Source organism: Caretta caretta, chromosome 3 (assembly GCF_965140235.1).
Source record: "Caretta caretta isolate rCarCar2 chromosome 3, rCarCar1.hap1, whole genome shotgun sequence".
Lineage (NCBI taxonomy): Eukaryota > Metazoa > Chordata > Testudines > Cheloniidae > Caretta > Caretta caretta.
The window spans coordinates 84,858,580-84,877,658 of record NC_134208.1 but is presented as its reverse complement, the minus strand read 5'-3'; the positions used below and the strand labels follow the sequence as shown (position 1 = coordinate 84,877,658).

At 44.3% G+C, this 19,079-nt stretch overlaps 1 protein-coding gene across 2 annotated transcripts in view; it reads right to left on the bottom strand.

The window, feature by feature from the left end:
- Positions 1-19,079, bottom strand: part of FIG4 (FIG4 phosphoinositide 5-phosphatase) — a 167,769-nt gene that overhangs the window by 76,712 nt on the left and 71,978 nt on the right. For both annotated transcript variants that reach the window (XM_048844824.2, XM_048844825.2), the window contains 2 exons: positions 17,822-17,988; positions 2,891-3,029 (listed from right to left, as the gene is read on the bottom strand). In XM_048844824.2, the coding sequence (XP_048700781.1) occupies positions 2,891-3,029; positions 17,822-17,988 (306 nt within the window). The remainder of the gene's footprint in view (positions 1-2,890; positions 3,030-17,821; positions 17,989-19,079) is intronic.

Below are 19,079 nucleotides of genomic sequence, written 5' to 3'. Positions count from 1 at the left end.
CATTCTATGCATCCAATGAAGTGGGCTGTAGCCCATGAAAGCTTATGCTCAAATACATTCGTTAGTCTCTAAGGTGCCACAAGAACTTCTGTTCTTTTTGCGGATACAGACTAACATGGTTGCTACTCTGAAATAGGAGAAAAATAGTAAGTAGCAATTTTAACTTTCTAATTCAAAGAAAAACAAAACATGCAAGAACACAAAAGATAAGACAGCTTTTGAAATAAACAAGATAATGAATTAAAGGGAGACTGGGACATTCATTTGAGAAATCACCTTTGCAACACGTAGTTGAATTCACTTTGCCACACAGCATTACACAGAAATGTTCAGGATAAGTGGACAATAAAGTGAAGAAAGATGTTGCACATATTTTATGTGGCCAGACTAATTGGAGGTTGGCTGCATGGCTGATATGAACGATGTAGCAAATGATTTTAGTTTACTGTTCATTTATTGTGTGATGTGATTGACTGACATGTTATGTCATATATAATCATTATATGTTAAATAGAGTTAATTTGTGAGAGTATAGAGGTATAAGACTGATCACTATTTAGAGGAATCATGTATTAGATATAAGTAAGACAAGCTGAAATGCAAGAACCTGTAGGCTAAGGCCCGCAAGATTTTAGATTAGCTATTTTAGGCCTTGGAGATAAGAAATGCTGACGTAAGTGACCGAAGAATAACCCAATGCCCTAAGATTATGGGAAAAGATGTACCAATGGGTGATAGTGAAAAATTAACAGTAAGAGTAATTTTTTGTTACAAGATACCCGGTAATAACATTTTTTTTAACACATGCCCTAACTGCAGGGTGCACTATGTGCAGAAGTGCTAATGAAGTATAGTCAGAATCACATTATAAAAAGAGAGTGCCTAGATTAGGAAAATTTAGCTCCCTATGAGATACTCCAGCAGGAACCATCCCTCTACTGATAATCAATCCATGAGTAACCCATCAGTAACATTATTATTAAGGATGTGAGTATAACTATATTTGTAACTTATGCATAGGTCTGTATAGAATTTCTATATGCTTGGGTATTCATAACTTTAATTGTAACTTTAATAAAACTTGTAAAAAACTAAACCTTGTACTTGTGAATGGATGTGCGGTCACTATCCTTGGACTTTGTGTGTTCCTACAGACTCTAAATCTGAAGCAAATAGCAGAGGGGACTTTCACTCTGTTAAGCTTGAAACTGTAGCCGTCAAAGCCAAACCCATGGTGGTGTAATACCACATTACAAAATTCATTTTAAATAAAATAAAAGGCTACAAGCAGCATAAAAAAACCCCTCAAGAGATGATGCCAGGGAATGTTGTGAAGGCCCAAAGTATAACTGGGTTCAAAAAAGAATTAGACAAGTTCATGGAGGATAGGTCCATCAATGGCTATTAGCCAAAATGGTCAGGGATACAACTTCATGCTCTAGGTGTCCCTAAACCTCTGACTACCAGAAGCTGAATGAGAGGAGATGGCTCACTCGATAGCTGCTCTGTTCCGTTCACTTCCTCTGAAGCATCTGGCACTGGCCACTGTCAAAAGACAAAAAGAAAAGGAGTACTTGTGGCACCTTAGAGACTAACCAATTTATTTGAGCATGAGCTTTCGTGAGCTACAGCTCACTTCATCAGCTGTAGCTCACGAAAGCTCATGCTCAAATAAACTGGTTAGTCTCTAAGATGCCACAAGTACTCCTTTTCTTTTTGCGAATACAGACTAACACGGCTGTTACTCTGAAACCTGTCAAAAGACAGGATACTGGGCTAGATGGACAATTGGTCTGACCCAGTATGGCCATTATTATGTTCTTATGTAATGCTGCTTATGAAAACAGATAAAATACAATAGAAAATGGTCATCTAGAAACAGTTCTTTTGGACGCAGGATGACCTGATGCATAGCGTTAAGATGAAACCAGTGGCTATATGGATTTTTTTTAAGGGACCTGAATCTTCTCCAGATAAAATCTAAAGCAGAATTTCAAATCCAACAACTGAAGTGACCAAGCCCACAAAAGGATGGACAAGTAGGCAGGATCAAAATAATGTCGGAACATCTAACAAAATCAGGTGAAGCACCGTAGCAGCTTTGAAAGGGTCTCTGTAGAAAGTTTCCAATATCACCTGTTCTTTTAAAATTAGTATAATGTAGAGACATGGTCAGTCATTACAATTCTAAACAGTCAATCAATATGATGAAGTTATCCTCAAAAATCATCTCCCATATCAAGTACTTCGGCTTTATTATTGTTATATAAACTATAATGCACAAATGGGATGACAGATAAAACTGGATTGATACAATCTTCAAACTGGACTAGATTGGGATGGGGTCTGGAGGTGGGTAAAAAATAGAAATGCACATTTCTTGGTCTACATTTTCTGAGCATGTACTCCTGAAAACTGGTTGTGTCCCAGAAAAAAATGAATGCTAATCACAGTATTTCAAATACTTTGCTACATCAATAAATATGACTAGCTGAAATTTAACAGAAATGCTTTTAGCCTGCAGATTAATTAAATGCTGGTAACTGGACTTCAATAAAATAGCAGATCATTTCAAACTGCAAGCTTCATTCATATGAAATTCCATCTTTTTAATCTGTCCTTTTCCATCAGATGGACTCATTTAATTAAAACAAAATGTCAGACATTTCATAAAAGGAGATTATGATAATTAATGCTTTTACAAATGTTTAAAATATGGCAATGATGTATTTGTTTCAAATAACCCACCTTTGCAAGGCAGAGTAATTTACCTGCTTATTTTGCAAAGTGAAATGTATTTTTGAGACAGTTGTTCAAAATCAATTTAAAGGTTTTTAAATTTTGAACACGTATTATGAAAGTGAATGATAAATAGGGAACTACAAAATACCTTCTCCTTGTCTGTGAAAGACTCATAGTGTTCTTGTGATGCAAGTAAAAGTCTGTAGGAAGTTCCCAAAGATGAGGTTTTCCTTCTGCAGGCTGGAATACTCCCAAAAATACATTAATGGAGTCTTGCCTGTCAGCATCTGTAAAAAAAAAAGAGGTACACCGGGATGTTCTGTTTATGCTCACAAAAATATGACGGAGGCAGTAGTAACACCACCATAGTTATGAAATCTATACTTAAAGCAAGACTAAAATCCCACTGTTTTACACTTCAGGGCTTGAACTTAAACTTTCCAGACAACAATTGACATTTTTAAGTATTAATATGTTAAAAACTATTCTGCTGCAAAAGTTAGTAAAGTGCTCCCTTTTTAGATATTTTGACTTATTTTCTTCACATTTCTTATGATTCTTCTGTCTAAACAATAGTCTCTACAAACTTCATACTTCACACACAGCCACCTTCCAATAACAACGAAGACATTTGAACTTTTAAAGCTACATACAAAAAGATTTGCTCCATTTGTTTGGAATAACCAGAGTTTAATCACAATTAGCTAATACAACTGCTCAGATACATCAGCTAATACCAGAGGTGCCAGGTTTACTCTGAGGCTTTTTGGGACACTTATGAAAAAAATTAGGGAGGAATTAAGGATGCTGCTTGGAGCAGCACCAAGTGGCAAAGGTACAAAACCAAACACAGACAATGCATCTGGGATAGTTTCTTGAATGCTTGCTGTGCATTTCAGATGCACTTTTGTGCATATTACAGTAATAATAGTGGTAGAATCATAGAATATAAGGGTTGGAAGGGACCCCAGAAGGTCATCTAGTCCAACCCCCTGCTCGAAGCAGGACCAATTCCCAGTTAAATCATCCCAGCCAGGGCTTTGTCAAGCCTGACCTTAAAAACCTCTAAGGAAGGAGATTCTACCACCTCCCTAGGTAACGCATTCCAGTGTTTCACCACCCTCTTAGTGAAAAAGTTTTTCCTAATATCCAATCTAAACCTCCCCCACTGCAGCTTGAGACCATTACTCCTCGTTCTGTCATCTGATACCATTGAGAACAGTCTAGAGCCATCCTCTTTGGAACCCCCTTTCAGGTAGCTGAAAGCAGCTATCAAATCCCCCCTCATTCTTCTCTTCTGCAGGCTAAACAATCCCAGCTCCCTCAGCCTCTCCTCATAACTCATGTGTTCCAGACCCCTAATCATTTTTGTTGCCCTTCGCTGGACTCTCTCCAATTTATCCACATCCTTCTTGAAGTGTGGGGCCCAAAACTGGACACAGTACTCCAGATGAGGCCTCACCAATGTCGAATAGAGGGGAACGATCACGTCCCTCGATCTGCTCGCTATGCCCCTACTTATACATCCCAAAATGCCATCGGCCTTCTTGGCAACAAGGGCACACTGCTGACTCATATCCAGCTTCTCGTCCACTGTCACCCCTAGGTCCTTTTCCGCAGAACTGCTGCCTAGCCATTCGGTCCCTAGTCTGTAGCTGTGCATTGGGTTCTTCCGTCCTAAGTGCAGGACCCTGCACTTATCCTTATTGAACCTCATCAGATTTCTTTTGGCCCAATCCTCCAATTTGTCTAGGTCCTTCTGTATCCTATCCCTCCCCTCCAGCGTATCTACCACTTCTCCCAGTTTAGTATCATCCGCAAGCTGAAGTAATATTTAGTAACACTAATAGCCATGACCAGGTGCGACCATGACATTGGCCATTTTCTCACTCATTCACAAGCACTTCTGAAACCTTTTTGCATACTTTTTTGGTGTATTTGGCTCATTTTGTCAACGGGGGTTGGGGTGCTCAATTTACCATCCAAGCCACAGGTATTGTGTTGCATTTTAACTGCCCCAGTTGGACCCTGCTGGACTGTATTAATGCACTGTAGACCCTATTAATGAACTACAAAGGGGGCAGGGATAACTCAGTGGTTTGAGCACTGGCTTGCTAAATCCAGGGTTGTAAGTTCAATCCTTGAGGGGGCCATTTAGGAATCTGGGGCAAAAATTGGGGATTGGTCCTGCTTTGAGCAGAGGGTTGGACTAGAGGACCTCCTGAGGTCCCTTCCAACCCTGAGATTCTATGATTCTAACCCATAAGCTTTGGCTTGAGTGGTAAATCCAGCACCTCAACCCACTCAAAATTACCTCAGCTTGCCACCTATCAGAATGACCTTCACTTCACAGTCTGTGCATGTGCCACAGAGGCAGGGTTGCCCCCAGAAATTTATCTTATGGTATACTGTGATGTCATCCTGCCCCCCCCCCGAGGTGAGAGGTGGGCTGATGGGTCACCAGGTGCCCCTGGAGGGATAGGTGTCAGTTAGCCAGGTGCTTGAGTGGAATGGAGTGTCTGGTTGGTCTGAAAGATGCATTTGGTGAGTTTCGTAGAGCATGGAACAGACTTGTTGGGGTTGGTAGGAGAGGAGATGGAGGTGAAGGGGGTTGCTTGATGAGGTGGGAGGAGTGGAGATGAGTGGATAAAGGGTAGGTGCCCAGTGTCAGCTGATCTCAGGGAGATGAGGGACTAATAACAGGTGCAGGTGGCACTGGGGTTGATGGAGATATTTACTGGTGTTGCAGGCAGCTGCTCAGCCTGTCCCAGACCCAGAGCCATCTGGCTGGGACAGTGCCAGGTACCATTAGCTGTACTGAGGGAAAAGGCATGGGGGAGAGTGCACCCCACTCACTGTACTCTGTTTGTCCTTTTGGCCAAGCACTCTGCTCCCTGCAGCAGTGGTGCAAGCAACGGCCATGTGTTTGGGCCCTGTGCAGGTGCACTGGCCTGGGAAAGACACCCCCGCCCAGAGAATCTCACCGATGCAACCAAGGAGCCAACCTGTAAGCCTCCCCTAGTGTGATTGCCAAAATGGTATACACTATACATGGCATGCATATGGCTGTGCTGTGGGCAACCTGCACAGGACGCTGATGGTGGTGAAAAATGCCCTTGTAGCCATGGCACTGTGTTCATTGGATTTGAGTGGTGAGTGACACACAACAGACACTCCTCCCATTTTTAAATACAATTGCAAAATGTGTAGGTTTAATCCTGATTTAGTAATTTCATGAATACATTTAAAAATCAGGATGACTTTGGAAAATTAAGGAGGGTTGGCATCTCTGTAAACATAATTTTAGATAAAACATGAAAATGAAAAATTTTGTTCATTAAAATTTTCCAAATACCTGTAACTCTCATTCATTAACCAGCTGTTGAGGCAGGAAAGCAGGCTAGGCTGCAGAGAGTACAGGGGTGTGGTATGGAGGCAAGATCAAGCTCTGGGATGGCGAGTGGTTATGTACGGGGAAACAGACATTAGCAGGTATGTGTAGGGGGCCTGTGCAAAGAGTAAAAGGCTGGTGTGCAGGGGCCTTTGGATAGAGCTGTGCATGGAGGGTAGAGCTCAGAGATACTGGCACTTGAAGGGCTCCCTGTACTACTGCCTCCAATCCCCAGCATACTGAGGCATTACTGGTGTGGAACAGTTCAAGAGCCAGTGCTTCAGCAGATACACTTTGCTCTCTCAGAACCGCTGTCTGAGCTCTCCAACACACAGAAAGCAGAACCAGGGGAACCAACTGCATGTGCCACAGAGGCAGGGTTGTCCCCAGAAATTGCATCTCCGCAATGGAGCAAAGTTACCCCATGACTGATGCCTTGGTGTACCATGGGGCACAGCAGCGGTGGAAAAATCGATCAAGCACTGATGCCTCAGCCTGGGCTTCAGGAAACCCACATGGCATCAGTCAAGTCTTCAATGAAAACTCAGCTACTCATCTGGCTTCCTATATCCTCAACAGGTGTGCTCCCTTCCCTGCAACATGGAACATCTTCACAGAGTCAAGAGGCTTGCAAGCGGTTGTGAAAAGGAGGGTGTGTGTGTGTGTGTGTGTTGAACAGAGGTGTGTGGAAATTTAGTGGAGGTAGGGTTGTGGAGAGGCACAGCACTTTAACAGGCTATGGATGGTGCTCAGGAGGAGGTGAGTGGAGACTGGAGGCTTGTGTGAAGACTAACAAAAAAGCAGGGTGTGTCCTGTAAGGCATCAGGAATGGAAAAAGCAGAGAGGAGACTCTACTCTGATGAGCCAAAGGTGCACCTCCTCTCTCTTCTGCATTCATACATTCATCAATTATAAAGCCAGAAGGGACCACTTGTTTAACTAGCCTTACCCCCTGTATAACAAACGCCACAGGATTTTCCTGAATTAATGCCTTTTTGAACTAGAGTATACCTTTTAGGAAAAGCATCCAATCTTGACTTAAAGATTGCCAGTGATGAAGAATCCACCACAACCCTAAGTAAGTTGTCCCAATGACTTTCCAGTCTGAACTTGTCCAGCTTCAGCCTCCAGCCATTGGATTGTGTTATAACTTTGTCTGCTAGACTGAAGAGCTCATTATCAAATTTCTGTTCCTCAAGTAGGTATTTCTACACTGTGACCAAGACACCCCTTAACCTTCTCTTTATTAAGATAAACGGACTGAGCTCCTTGAGTTTCTCACTATAAATAGGCTTGGAGGGATTAAACTTTTATCAGTGTGAAGTAAGTGTTGGTAATTGTTGATTTCACCGTACACACAGAGACAGATGGAAAAAGTATTTCTATCAATAACTGAAATTTACAGATAGGCAAAGGAAAATGCTGCTTGGGAACACAGAGTTTGATTTAAGAACATTTACTTTGTGTATTGTGGCATGTGATGTTGACATCTTTTGGAATGATTATAAAGCTTTAACTTGTTGAATTTCATTGTCTTCGGTCATTAAAGAATTATTGTCTGACCCCCACACCCATAATTTCCCACAACTGTGCACTGCTTAGACAAACAGATATTATCCATCAACATTTTTAAAAATAAAAATCAAATTCGGCTAAGCCTAAATATAAGGCGTGTTTTCCAATCCTTTAATTATTCTTGTGGCCCTCATCTGAAACCTCACCAATTTACCAACATCCTCCTTCACCTACCAGCCTCACTTTTTCTCCCCATTCTCCCCACACACAACTTCTTCCTATCCCCTTGTTTCCCCCCTCTGACATTCCGCCAGGATCCCCCACGCCCATGTCCCTTCACAGAGCCCTGCTTCTCAACATGCTCCCTTCACCTGCTTCCTTGCTCCTCACCATGGCCCCTATTTGCTTAACAGATTCAGCTTATAAAGACTGTTTCTTGATGTATACAGTAGGCCCCTTTGGGCATGCAGGCTGCATTTCCTCTGCAAAATGGTTAGTCTGCTAAGACTTAACCCACAGATGGTCAGAGAATGAGGAGGACTATGAGACCATGCTAGAACCAATAAAAAGTTTTGAAATAAACCTGGATGATACAAACTTTTTTTTTTTTTTTAAAGTAAAGAAGGGCAGAGTAAAACTCCAAATACAGGAGCACATAATATACAGGACTCATTCATTCTTGTTGTACAGCTGGTAGGTAGCATGAATAAAAGTGTTAAATAAAACCCGAAAAGCTGTGTTGCTCAGGAGGATGACTTTGACTTTGTAAGAACAATGGCTTACACAGCTTTAATGCATTTTTTTTAAAAAACCCTCTATAGAGAGATTAACTTTTTTTAGACATTGATCATTGTTTTATACATCAGGAATTGCAAGCATTTTGAAACTAACTGTTGTCTTGTTTCAGTGTAATTTATTGAACTCAGTATCTTACTATTTAAATGAATGATGATAAAATACAGTTTATTATGTTCTACTGAAAAGCGGTTTTGGAATTTAGGCAAATATTACTTAGTGAATTATAGAACAAATCTCTAAGTTGCCAACAACAACTATACTCTAAAGGGACAATATAGTTTTCTTTAGTAGTAGAAAAATGACAGGGTTAAAACATTGTAATGCATCAGGGTTCTAGCTTTCTTTCTGTACTTATAAACATAAGCATGAAGTTGTATGTTAAATTTAACAGAAGGTGAAGAACGGTTATCAATGGATTTCTTGTTGTCATTTTATCCCTAAATTCAGTTTGAAACCAGATTTAAAATATAATCTGAAAGATCTTCTACAGATAACTCTTCAGACCAGTGTACCTGCAACAGCAAGGACCAAACATCAGAAATTTTAATGAAGTGGGAAAAAGTGATCCCCCAGTATTTTAAGGCTAGATAATTTTATGCCAATTTTGGATCATCATATACATGGAAGGTTTTGTCTTCCTTTGAAATACTGGCCATAAGAGAAATCAGGATACTGGGCTTTATAGACCAACTTCCTGATCTGGTATGGTAAATTGTACATTTAAAAAAGTGTGTTGCTTTTGGTACAAATCAGTATAAAGCGGTGCACAGATGAAAGTATAAACAGCTTTCTTCCCCTTTAATGTTATCACTGGTTGCTGAAATTATGTACAGGAGGTAGGAAGATCCTGCATAGATTTTTTAAAAAGATACTATACACTGTACGTGTGTTCTAGCACATTTTTTAAGCTCTGTTAGAAAAAAAACAGGAGCTGAAGGGGCCATTTGATTGAATTAGTCTAAAATAATCTAGTGCTCTCAATCTGTGTTTCCAACTGAATTTTTATGACAAATTACTAAATCATGAGAGATTCAGCAGAACTGGGACTGTAAAACCACAGGACTAAAAGGGCATAGCAATTAGTTTGCTTTCATACACCATTAGAAGGTAGTTTACTGTGTCCAGCCCCATATGTGAATAAACGGATTATTTTAGATTCCAGAAACATATAATCATGTGTTGTAACACTAACATTTAAGACTATAGTGCCACATAACTTTCTGTATGAAAAGCATAAAAACCCAGAAATTATACCTAGAAAAAACAGTTACCTACCCTTTTGTAATTGTTGTCCTTTGATGTGTTGCTCATGTCCATTCCATTCTAGGTGTGTGTGCACCCACGTGCACAGTCAGAGACTTCTGCCTTAGCAGTATCCGTAGGGCCAGCCGTGGCATCCCCTTGTGTGCAGCACTCATGCTTCGGTATATCAAGCACCGCCAGCCCTATGCCCTCTCAGTTCCTTCTTGCTAGCAACTCCAACGGAGGGATAGGAGGGTGGGTAATGGAATGAACATGAGCAACACATCTCGAAGAACAACAGTTTTGAAAGGTAGGTAACTTTTTTCTTCTTTGAGTGCTTGTTCATGTAGATTCCATTCTAGGTGACTCACAAGCAGTATCAATAGAGGTGGACTTGGAGTTCACAGTCTTGCAGCACTGCTCTGCCAAAGCCAGCATCGTTTCGAGCTTGCTGGGTAAGCATATAATGAGACACGAACGTGTGGACATACAACCAGGTAGCGGCCCGACAGATCTCTTGGATTAGTACCTGTGTCAGGAAGGCTGCTGACGACGCTTGTGCCCAAGTCTAGCGTGCCATCATGATAGCCGTCAGAGGCACCTTCGCCAGCTGCAGTAGAGGATGCAGGCCATGATCCAGGACAAAATCCTCTGAGCGGACACCGAGTGACCTTTCATTCTGTCAGCCACCGCAACGAACAACTGCGTTGACTTATGGAACAGCTTTGTTCTATCTGTGTAGAAGCCCAGTGCCCTCCTGACATCCAGGAGTGTAGCCTGCTCTCCTCATCTGATGCATGAGGCTTTGGAAAGAAGATGGGTAAGTATATGTCCTGGCCAGTACGAAACTGGGAAACGACCTGGGGCAGAAATGCTGGGTGCAGTTGCAGCTGGACCTTATTCTTGTAGAAGACTGTATAGGGCGGCTCTGAAGTAAGTGCCCTGATCTCGGACACCCTGTGGGCTGACAATAACACGACCAGAAACAAAACCTTCCAGGAGAGAAGCAGGAGAGAGCAGGAAGCCAGAGGTTCAACAGCTTGAGATTCAGGTCTCGGAGGGGGAAGGGATCCCAGACGTGTAGGTAGAGACACTCCTGACCTTTCAAAAATCGTGCCATCGTGTTGTGAGTGAAGATCAACCTGCTTTGGAACGGAGGATGGAAAGCCAAGATAGCACCCAGGTGGACCTTGATCAATGACAGGGACAAACCTTGGAGTTTGAGGTGCAGCAGATAATCTAGGATCTCCTGCAGCGGGGCCTGCTAAACCTGAATATGCTGTTCCGAGGCCCAGTGCATTAACCTTTTCCATTTGGCCAAGTAAGTCGCTCTGGTGGTGGGTTTCCTGCTACCCAGCAAGACCTGCTGAACGCAGGCCGAGCATGCCCGTTCGTCCGTGCTTAGCCATGTAGTAGCCAAACGGTCAAGTGCAGTGCCATCAGGTTCGGATACAAAAAGGCTGGGACAGTAGATCCAGCCAGAGGGGCAGCTACAGTTGGGTGGCTACTTAAAGGCTCAGCAACGTGCCGAACCAGTGCTGGCGAGGCCACGCGGGAGCTATTAGGATAATTCTTGCCCTGTCTTGGTTGATCTTCACAAGGACCCTGTAAATCAACGGCACTGGCAGGAAGGCACAAACTGCTCTGAGCTCCCTGACAATGTGGAGGGCCAGATCAGTCTGCAACCAGTGGCCCTGGGTGCTCAGCTCACCCAGGTGGGCTCCCCAGCCCAGGTCCGAAGCACTGGAGACACGGGTCAGTGACAGGGATGGGGTCACGGAGGGGACTTCCTCTAACACCAACCAGGGTCCAACCACCAATCCAGGGGATGACCTGATGTGGTCTGGCACTCTGACTACCCAGTGAAGGTCGTGCCTGTTGGGGATATAGACTGACACCAGCCATGCTTGCAGAGGCTGGAGATGGCACCAGGCCAGACTGCATGAGTGAGCGGGAGAAGGAAGGGTGGTGACGACTAAAGTTTGTGTGTCTACTCCTTCTCCTTGCAGACCCTTGATGAGGCTGCCAACACCTTGGCAGCAGGGGTGGCCAGAACTGTTTCCGTGCAGACTGCGGCGTAGGCATGCCCAGCAAGCAAAGGGTGTCCCGAGTGTCCTTTAACCCATGCAGCTTTGCATCAGTCTGTTCCAAAAAGAGACCGTTCCCATCAAATGGGAGGTCCTGGATAGAGATCTGCATCTCTTGGGATAGGCCGGTGGTCTGAAGCCAGGGGCTGTGCTTCATGACCACCGCTGACGTGACCACCCAAGCTGCCAAGTAAGCCGCATCCCGTGTCATCTGGAGAGAGCACCTGCCCGCCGCAGTGCCCTCCTTCACCAGAGTGCCGAATTCCTGGACCAGACCATGAGGGAGGGACTCCTTGAACTTATGGAGGGAGTCCCAAGAGGGCCTGATGGTTCGCCACCTGGAATTGCAGGCTGGCTGGTGAATAAATTTTTCTCCCAAAAAAGTCCAGTCTTTTGGCCTCTATTTTTGAGAGCTGAACTAGTGTGCCCCTGCTTGACCTTTTCGTTGGCCACAGAGACAACCAGCGAGCCAGTAGAAGGGTGGGTATAAAGGTACTTGAACCCTTTGGCCGGGGCAAAGTACTTCTTTGCTGCCCTTTTGGAGGTGGGAGGGATGGAGGACAGGGTTTGCCAGAGGGCCTTGGCAATTTTCAGGACCCCGCCATGCACTGTTCGTGCAACACGTGCAAGGGTAGAGGCTGAGAGGACATTGAACAAGGTGTCTGCCTGCTCGGCCATCTCCTCCACCTCCATCTCCTCCTCCAAAGGTCCAAGTTCTCAGCCACCCATTGAAGCAGGGCTTGGTGTTCCTTAAAATTGTCTGGTGGGCTGGCCCTTGAAGGTCCCACAACCGCTTTGTCCGGCGATGAAGATCACGACTGTACCACCGGAGGAGGAGGGTTTGGGGTGGGCACTGTCTCCTCTATCCCAACCTCCGAGTGGATCTCATGCACCGAGCCTGCTATTGCTCCAAGGCGGCGGCAGATGAGTGGTGCAAAGAGGGCATGCTCACACACTCCAATAAGGCCACTGCACTGGCCATTCTGCCAAGGCAGCGCTATAGACGCCGATGCGGCCTCAGGTGCCCATTTACGCCAGTGGGGTCTTGACAAGGGGCTGCGCTGCCCTTCTGTGCTGGAGAAATTCCCTTCCGTTGACCATGGTGGGCCATTGACGCCTGGGTCTGCCTGCTGACCATCACTTCTGGAGACAGGTGTTTGGAGTTTGAGGATCGGTGTCGGTATTGAGGGGACAAGTCCCAGGGGGACCGGAATCGCAATGGGGAGCACTCCCCCGGGGGCAGGCGACAGATCTGCACTGAGAGGACAAGAAGCGAGAGGGAAATTGGTGCCAATGGAATGGAGACCAGCGCCCCCCACAAGGCAATCTGCGTCAAAACTGTGGGGACTGCGATCGCAGTGCTGGTGACTGAGGGTGAGCCCCAGAGGATCTGGGGCGTGACACCGGAGATCTGCGGCACAGAGATGGAGAGTGCTGCTTGTCTCTGGGGACTGGCAGCACTCCACTGCCCCGCGAGGAGTCTTAGCAATTGGCTTGCCCTAGTAGGGAGTCTTTGCCACTTCCTGCGGCACGCGTGGTGCCAGCAGCGTGGGCGGAGGCCTCTGCTCTATCAGTGATGGGGGAAACTTGGGAAGGTGTCAATGCCGTCAGAAGTTTGGGTCCCTACCACTCCTGGGAGCCGGTGGTGGATACTTTAAGGGACTAAGGGCCCTGTTAGGATATAGATATTCAGGCCTGTCTGTAAAGGCCTATACTCTAAGAATTTAGGTGTATTCTTATCACTTGGCTAGTTAGAGGTATAAAAGAAAGAATCAAAATCACTGTCTGCTGCTATAAGAGCCTTCTCTTACTGAGACAGTCTGAGGCCCTGTGCTTAGGCTAAGGCCTTTGGCTAAGCAGCAGAGGCAGCCATAAGCTGGGAACCGAACAGTCACATCCTCAAATTCCAAACTAGTCACATTGAAATAAGGTGCTATTGGGCTGTTAGGAGTACAATCCTGTCCTGATAATGCCTATTGCCTCCAGAGAAAGGGAAGTGCCTAGAAGATGTAAAAGGAAACTTAGTTTGATAGCATCCTGTCTGGCAAGAACTCACTTATCAATAGCTGGGATGTGAAATCCTCATTTCTGTGTTTGCTCTATCACTGTAGTCCCCATTTCCCTATTGTTTGTCTGCATAATCTCTGTCTGGTTCTGTGATTGTTTCTGTCTGCTGTATAATTAATTTTGCTGGGTGGTGGGATATAATTAATCTTAAACTAAATAGGTGGTGGGATATAATTGGTTGAATAATCATGTTACAATACATTAGGATTGGTTAGTTAACCAATCATTTCACTGAAATTTAAGGTATAGCTAAGCAGAACTCAAGTTTTACTATATAGTCTGCAGTCAATCAGGAAGTGAGGGGGTGTGTGGGTGGGAGTGAGTGAGGTAAATGGGAACAGGGAATGGGGGTGGGGAAATTGGAATCATGTTTAGCTAAAGGGGGAAATGGGAACAGGGACACAGGTAAGCCTCTGTGGTGTCAGAGCTGGGAAGGGGGGCACTAAGGAAGGAAACTGGAATCATGCTTCCTGGAAGTTCACCCCAATAAACTTCGAATTGTTTGCACCTTTGGACTTCGGGTATTGTTGCTCTCTGTTCATGCGAGAAGGACCAGAGAAGTAAGTGGGTGAAGGAATAAGCCTCCTAACAGGCCCCAATGGGGGTGGCATGTCCATGTGGCTCTGGAGTGGCAGGGCGGCCCAAACTGGATCCTTTGCTTGATGCCCCAGGGCCTTTCTTGTCTGGTGCCAGGGAGCTGTGGTTCTTCATTTTTTTTCTGGGCACCAGTGACGGGGAACAGTGCCAGGCAGAGCCCGGTATTGGGGGTGCATACCAAAATACTAGGCGAGTCTTGGCGGGACGTCTCGGAAGCCGGATGAAGGGCAGCCTCCAGGAGGAGAGCCCGCAAATGAATATCCCACTCTTTCTGAGTCCTGGGTCAAAATTTTTTACAAATACGACACTTGTCCTTCACATGCGATTCCCCAAGCACTTGAGGCAGCTGCTGTGGGGGTCACTTAAAGGTATAGGCCTGTTACAGTCCGCACAGGGCTTAAACCCCACACACCGGGGCATGCCCCACCTGGGGCAAAGTCCCTGTTGGGACTCTAACTTCTAACTACACTTAACTACTTAACACTAACTACTATAAACAACTATTTACAAGGCCCTAAGGCTTGAAGTCAGAAGAGACTAAACCGGTAGCTCTTGCTATGCAAGGAAAGGCACTCAACTAACCACCATGGGCAGTAAGAAGGAATTGAGAGGGCAAAGGGATGATGGCATCTGACATACCAACGCATGAGCACGGCACTCAAGGGAGGCACCACAGCTGGCCCTCCGGATACCACTAAGGCAGGGGTCAGCAACCTATGGCAAGCGAACCCAGGCCAGCTGTGGGCTGAGTGGGCCAGCGGCTGGGACCCCAGCAGGCAGCAGCATGCCATTAAAAATCTTGCCTGTCCCAGCCCGCTCTTCTCCACCCCCCGCTTCCCACCACGGGGGCAGGGTGAAGAAGTTTGGTCCTGCGGGCTGCTGCTGCAGGGCAGGCAAGGTCCCCTTTCCCCCACCGGCATGCTGGGTTCCTGTCCCTCCTCCTCTCCTTCCCTGCTGCCAATCAGCTGATGGCCCTGGCAAGGGAGGGGGAGAAGTGGAGCCGGAGCGCGCTCACTGCTCCGGAGAGGAGGCGGAGAAGAGGTGGGGACGGGGCCGTGGGGTAGAATCAGGGCATATCCCCCCCATGCCCTGACTCCTGTCCTCCCCTCACATGCCCCCAGCCCTCTGCCCTGACTCCTGCACCCCCCACACATACCCAGCCCCCCCACACCCCATGCCCTGAATCTTGCACCCCCCCACATTCCCCCCCCTACCCTGAGCACCAAACGGGAGCTCCTGCACTTCCCCCCACCACATTCTCACCTGCACCCCTTGCACCAAATGGGAGCTGCCCTTGTAAGCACTCCTCACCCAAACCTCCTGCCCCAACCCTGAGCCCCCTCCCTCATTCTAGCTTCTGACCAGACCCTACACCCCAGACCCCAGCCTGATCCTTCACTCCCAGCTCTGTGCTCAGTGCACTCCCACCCTCAGCTCAGTGCACAGAGAGAGGAAGAGAATGGGCTAGAACCAGGGAGAAGGTAGCTACCCACTCTATGTGGGCAGGGCCGGGACCCCAGGCTGGCAGCGGGCTTAGCGGGCTGGCGGCATAAGATCAGCATTTTAATTTAATTTTAAATTAAGCTTCTTAAACATTTTGAAAACCTTGTTTACTTTACATACGACAACAGTTTAGTTATATAATATATAGACTTAGAGAGAGACCTTCTAAAAACATTAAAATGTATTACTGGCACGCAAAACCTTAATTTAAAGTGAATAAATGAAGACTTGGCACACCACTTCTGAAAGGTTGCCGACCCCTGGCAAAAGTCTCCAATGCCTGCACACATAGGCGAGTGCACACCTAGAATGAAAATCGACATGAGCAAGCTCTCGAAGAAGAACATGCTCTTCCAACTTTTCTGTCAGCAGTTAAAAGGAAACAAAAAATGGTGGAATTCAAGCCTGTCAGAGAGCTTGTCAAGGGTATGCTTAAATGATTGCTCCTATTCATTGTTTTTAAAAGTGTAAGAAGGCTGTAACTTTATTACAATATATTAACCAGAAGTAGCAGCAACTCTTCAGTAAAAGAGCTGAATTCTGACTTCCATTACAATCCTCTACTTTTTCTCATGCTCATAACTGTCTCAAAAAAATTCAACATACAAGGAATTTGTTTATGCTTGGTCTCTGCCTAAAAGGTGAATTTTTATTTACTATTTTTTTAAGTTACAGCAAATTCAATTGAGCCATTTTTGAGTTTTATTCTCACCTTTGCCACTGACCTGCCTTAATACTTTGGAAACATTGTTTAAGCCTCAGTAGCCCCATTTAGGAGGCAATCATCACTACCTCTATTTTTCAGATATGGAAAAGGAAGCTGAGACATAGAGAAATTAAGGTACAGAGCCAGGAAGTGTTAGAATCAAGACTGCAACTCAGGTCACCTGCTTTCAGATCCAGGCTTCATCTAGACCAGAGTGTCTCCAGGCAAATCACTTAACCAATCTGTGCCTTATCGATCTCATCTGTACAATGTGGTTAGTAATGCTTACCCCAAGGGCTCTGAGGACAGATGAAAAAGTGCTATGTAACTGTCAATTATTATCATCATCACCCATTTTTACAAATGGGCAAAAGACAAGGTTAAACGACACTGTGATCTAATGGGTTAGGCATGAGCCTAGCAGTGACCAGGCAGTTTCTAATCGCAGTTCTGAAACTGACTTGCAGTGTGATTTTAGGCAAATCACTAAATCTTTCTATGCCTCTGCTTCCCCATCCATAAACAGTGATAATACTGACATACCCTAACGCATAGGGTTGGTCATGGCGGACATACTTCATTAATATCTGAAAAACAAAACATAAGATTCTCAGATGGAAAATACGAGGCTGTGGCTAGAGAAGTCAACAGATTTTAGAGTGGGGAAAAAAAAAACAGAGGACATGTCAGATTAGCATCAATATAACCAAATCACCTAATTCTTTACCCTAAAGTTTCCCAGTGTAAAATCCAGAGGTTAATGGAGGAGAAAAAAAAACCTTAAACACACTGAATGTGTCTATTGTCATAAACCTTGAATGGTCCCTTAGAATATGTGCTATCTACTTATACTAAACCATCTGTTCCATCTTGCATTTAGCTGTGAAGCTTGGAATACTTTTCCAAGACAGGAAGAAAAGCTCTGTGTGGCTGATGCTTGTCTCTCTCACCAAAAGAAATTGGTCCAATAAAAGATATTATCCTATTATCACAGAATTTCAGTGATCAAAGTAACCAGCTGTTTTAAAATGCTCTTTTTTAAATATTTCCCTAAATTTGCAGAAACCAGCTGCTGACAAGCAATATTTACTAATGCAAAGAGAGCAAGATATGTATGTACATATTGCTATCTAAATATTGGCTTAAAAGAAAACACTCATGAATTCCATTTACCTGAAAAAGCATTACTGTAATATCTTGAGAGTGTCTGCATAATATCTTTGGAATGCTGGGTCCATGGTGCTATCTTCCTGTAGGTTTTTACTCGATGAACAAGTTGAGAACCTCCATATTGCAGAGAAAGTGTGTCTCCATGATCTTCATACAACTCCTCAAACAATCTAAACCAATGAAACCAAAATATCTGAGAATTCTATCACCACTACTAGAAAGTGAATGCTTCTCTACTCTGTATTTTATGCCTTACTTACCTTTATGTTTTAAAAAGACTTAAAGTAGGTAGAATTCCAAATAAACTATTTTCAGTTAATGTAATGAGTGCCATACTTCTGAACCAGAAAAGCCAGTTGTCTTTCCAAAATGTTAATTTAGCTAGTAAAGATTACAGAGGTGGCAACTACTGCAAGAGGAGTTAAGGGTTCTTTTGCAACATTCTCTTAAACAAACTAAGCATGTACCGGGCAACTAACTCTACATCTGCTCTGGTCTAAAAGACTCAAAGATCAAAGCACCAAACTTTTCTGATAATCTCCTCCTGCTGCCCACTTCAGATATTAGCCTTATCAGGGCATGCACAAAGAAATTATTGTACACATTATGTACATATACACATGGGTGGGTGGATGTGTGTGAGAGAGAGAGAGAGAGAGAGAGGTATAAATAGTATACATCAGGGACCATAAGAAGGCCAAGTAAATATATATCTATGCTTATTTTAACAAACAGGTAGATTTTAACAGAGTGAAATTAATCTTAGAGTTATAAAACCCTAACAATATGTTCAGAAATGGAAACTTAGAAATATTTTCCCCAAATATTAAAAGTTTAATTCCTTCATTTTAAGTAACTACTGTGGAATTCTTGAGATACCTAGATTTTTTTCCCCCTTATTAAATGAAATATTTTTTCTCCTATATATTGCTGCCAGTTTACAAAAACAGAGATAACATAATTATCACTAGCCTAATCACACTGAAGTCTAAAATACTGTGATCATACATTCCAGGTCCAGTTTTGGAGTGTTTACTCAGATAATCACTTCCGTGGAAGTTTTGCCAAAGTAGGGTAATCACTACAGGACTGGGCTCTAAAACCAAACTTACACTTGCTCATTAGTTATAATACCTTAGATACTTAAATATTTATTAAATGAGAATATATGTCCTTATAGCTCCCAGAAGTAAACATGAATAAGAGACCAGGGAAATGATTGCTGGATGCTGTTGGCTTGTAGGGAGAAAGGAAGATCTTA